The following is a 3,403-nucleotide window of genomic DNA, read 5'->3' as shown; positions in this document are numbered from 1 at the left end:
CTCTGGCTACAATGCAAACGGAAGCAAGTCTAAAATTCCTAAGATTTCAAAAGGCCAATAACTCTTTTATGCAGTTTCATTTACTCTTAGTACTGGTATAATATGGCAAATTTGAACTTATTGACACATGCAAACTGATATTGATAATGATAATGGTCACACATGATGAGCTCTTTTCCCGTGATATTTATTGACACATGCAAACCCATCTCTTGTGCGGCTTCACATCATGTACTACCAATAATTACACTAATCTTTTGAAAATCTGATTGTTTATACCCTTGCGCATCGGTATGTCGAGAGAAGATAATTAAATTAGATTCTTTTAAGAGGAGAACATCTGTTGATCAAATTTTGTGTGACAGAACCTTTCAGATATGCACGAAGCACGATTACTAGTATGAGAAACTTCAGTGACAAATGCACATATTTCAGAGCTATAAGCAAGTCAGTTTCTTTCATGTGCCAAACAATTTGGTTCTAAATACCCGTCACAGCAAAATGGTTTATCCATCTAGTATAAGACAGCAATTATGAAAACTCAATCAACATAAATGAACATGTGAGATTAGCAAAGCATAAGCAGTACATGGTACAACTGATAACATAACAATAGATAGAGCAAACAAGCATCCAAAGAAAGTTCCTTGGCTCCATTAAAATTCATCATACTAATCCATCGGAAACATAGATAAATTAAATTCCAACAAGTTGCCCTGCTGACTTGTGATTGGAAGGGAACTCCACAAGGATAAACTCTGACGGTATCATAGAAACCCAAATTGACTTGCATCGGTGGACAAACGAAGATGCAATTTCCTACTCAATCAGCCACCTATTCCATATCCATGTCATCACCCGTGGAAGGCAGATTATTGCTGTCTTCAGCCTCTCCTTCGACTGTGTCGCCACCATGCCCGGACATGCAAGTGGTGGTAGGAGGCTTCTTGCGAGAGGATCCCATCAACACCGGCCCTCTTCGTTTCATGATCCCTTTTGAATCTGCACAAAGCAATCAAGGAAGCCCCAAGTTAAGCGGGTGGAAAACAACTCTTTTCTGCCAGCATGCTTGGTGGCACGATACAAGGATTATTACATCAACAAATCTAATTCTTAACAATCTTAAGAATAAATTATCATTGTAAACAGGAGGAAATTTTGGTCTATAATGAAGTTGCTGCTCTGCAGTTAACAATCTCAAAACAAGTTGAAAAAGGCTTACAATATCGTATCATTTTGAAGCAGAAAAGAGTGTTTGCAGTTGGAGAATGTCAGGTAAGAAAAAAACAAAGAGGTGGTGCGTACCTTCTGCTGGAGTGAGATAGCTGGAGATGTTAGTTCGCCAGTATGCAAAGTGCACGCTGCTGGTTCTTTGTGTGGTGAACTTGGCCTTTCGCTCCACCTTCTTCTTTTTCATGTCAACAGCAATCACCCAAGACTGAGGGTCATCTAGATTGGCCTTGGCCATTAAGAAGAGAATATCACCATCTTGTGAGCTGAGCGTGGGGTGAGCAACAAAGAAGTACGGCTCCAGGGCGTTGACAACATCATGAGAATGGATCTCGTCGTCCTTGACAAAACCCGGATCACCAACCGCCATGCTCCAAGTGACGGCCGTCCAACCATTCGGAACGAGCGAGCCCGGGATGGCGTGGATCTGAATGTCCACAAACTTGATGCGGCCTTGGACGACAGCAATATCCCGGAAAAAGGATGAACTGCCACGGAGAGGGAGGCCGTTATTCAGTTGCATTGGCTCCGGCAGCTGGATGCAGCGAAGCATCACAGGGTTGGAGCTTTCCTTCTCTTCCTCCCCGGGGGCAGGGAGGTGCACATCGCAGAGGATGATTCTCTGCCAGAGATCGACCCAGACGATGGTGCCGCCAAGGTGATGACCATGTCGGAGAGGTGGATTGGAGCGCGCTCCGACCCTGGAAACACAGTGGGCTTAAGGGTCCAAGCATCAGCCTTGGAGTCGTAAGTACAGATGTCGTACTGTAGTGTCCGGCTTCGGCGTCGTGTAGACAGCCTTACGATCTTAAAAGCGTCGTAACTGTCAATGTTGGGGAAGGGGTGTTTGTGACGGCGGGCAAAAGCAGGGCTAAGGGTGGGTGGGGTGAAGGGGGTTTCCTTGGTGCTGGTGCTGGTGCGATAGCGAAGGATGGCAACGGCGCCACGACGAAGGATGTAATCGTCATCCTGGTCGGGTTTGCGAAGCAGGTTGAGCTTCGGCGACTCGTGGCTGCCAGGGATGGGGGCACGGTAGATCAAGTAGTTGTACCTGATGTCGTCGATACGGCGGGTGTGCTCGAGGCCGATGAGAACGATGTTACCTTCCATGGCCAAGATTGTCGGCTCTCTGCTCAACAGGGTGGGTTCCCCGCTGTTGTAGGTGACACAGAAGTAGGAGATGTGCGGCGGCGGGGCAAGGCAGAAGGTGACCTGCATCGTCTCCACCTTCTTGCCGCCGTCGCTTCTTCTCCTGGTGACAACGGGACAACGGGCAGAGGTGTGGTTGCGCTCATTTATCATGTACGCGTCGCAGTCCAGTAGGGCTTCCCCCGTATCCTACGAATCCTCATCCTCCCCTTTCCAGTTGCCACTTTCTGGCGGCTGAACCAGGGACTCTACATGATAGCGCTCTTCGAACATGGTCAAGATCTTCTCGATTGTCTTCTGGATCCAACACCCCAGAATTTGTATACTGGAGAGAGAAGGCAAGGCTCTTTCGGGTTTCTAGATAGTATAATGGAGGTAGAGTTGGTGCCGGGATCTGTTGGACATGGACTCAGAAAGGTTTGAGTCGGAGTCGGATGGAATCAGACAGAGAAAACACAAATATTTCTCTTTCTTCTCTTCTGAGGAGGTCGGGCTGCTGAGGAGGAGAGGAGGACGGCGTGCCGGGATTTAAGATAACGATGGCGGCGGCGCCGGTGGAAACACCTTTGGCGACCGAATACTTCTCTTCATTCTGGGCGTTCGATGGCTTCCTGCTAGAGGTGCAACATGGTGACCCTCAGGTCACCCTGTACAAACCTGAACCGAAAACCGAAAACCGGAGAAAAATAACCGAAACCGGACTAAAATTTCGGTTTCGCCGGTTTGGGTCCGGTTTCAGAAAAGACGAACCGAATGACTTTCGGTTAGAAACCGAACTGTTTTCGGTTAAACCAAATTAACCGAAACCCACTGTACGAAGGAAAAAAATGCGGGTGTGAGGAGTCTGCCTCCATGCTGCCCTGAGAGACCACTTGGGATAAGAGACGTTTGTTAATATCCTAAGGAAAACATATTTTTGACTAGTTCACCTGTCGGGCTTCCAGGTTTGGGCCTATTTTTCCTTGGGCTGTTGCTATTGGACCGAGTATTACGTTTAATATGTTGAATTGGCAGAATATACTTG

General features: G+C 47.2%; 1 protein-coding gene across 1 annotated transcript; it reads right to left on the bottom strand.

Annotated features, from left to right (window-relative positions):
• Window positions 1-547: 547 nt before the first annotated feature.
• LOC104584980 lies at window positions 548-2,890 on the bottom strand. Its single transcript, XM_024454826.1, has 3 exons — window positions 2,282-2,890; window positions 1,306-1,931; window positions 548-1,002 (listed from the first exon to the last, which is right to left on the bottom strand). The coding sequence occupies exons 1-3, from the start codon at window positions 2,530-2,532 to the stop codon at window positions 836-838; spliced, it is 1,044 nt and encodes a 347-aa protein (XP_024310594.1). The 5' UTR covers window positions 2,533-2,890; the 3' UTR covers window positions 548-835.
• Between the last annotated feature and the right edge of the window lie 513 nt (window positions 2,891-3,403).

This window comes from Brachypodium distachyon, chromosome 4, assembly GCF_000005505.3.
Source record: "Brachypodium distachyon strain Bd21 chromosome 4, Brachypodium_distachyon_v3.0, whole genome shotgun sequence".
In the NCBI taxonomy this organism is placed as follows: Eukaryota; Viridiplantae; Streptophyta; class Magnoliopsida; order Poales; family Poaceae; genus Brachypodium; species Brachypodium distachyon.
The sequence above is the reverse complement of the archived record's forward strand: the minus strand, read 5'-3'. Positions and strand labels throughout refer to the sequence as shown.

What these genes read in the sequence shown, in the direction of transcription:
- LOC104584980 (XM_024454826.1), bottom strand. Translation starts at nt 2,532, where the DNA reads ATGATAAATGAGCGCAACCACACCTCTGCCCGTTGTCCCGTTGTCACC. An exon ending in CGCCGTATCGACGACATCAG is followed by an intron (nt 1,932 to 2,281) that starts GTACAACTACTT and finishes CTGTGTTTCCAG; the next exon opens with GGTCGGAGCGCGCTCCAATC. An exon ending in CTATCTCACTCCAGCAGAAG is followed by an intron (nt 1,003 to 1,305) that starts GTACGCACCACC and finishes TGCTTTGTGCAG; the next exon opens with ATTCAAAAGGGATCATGAAA.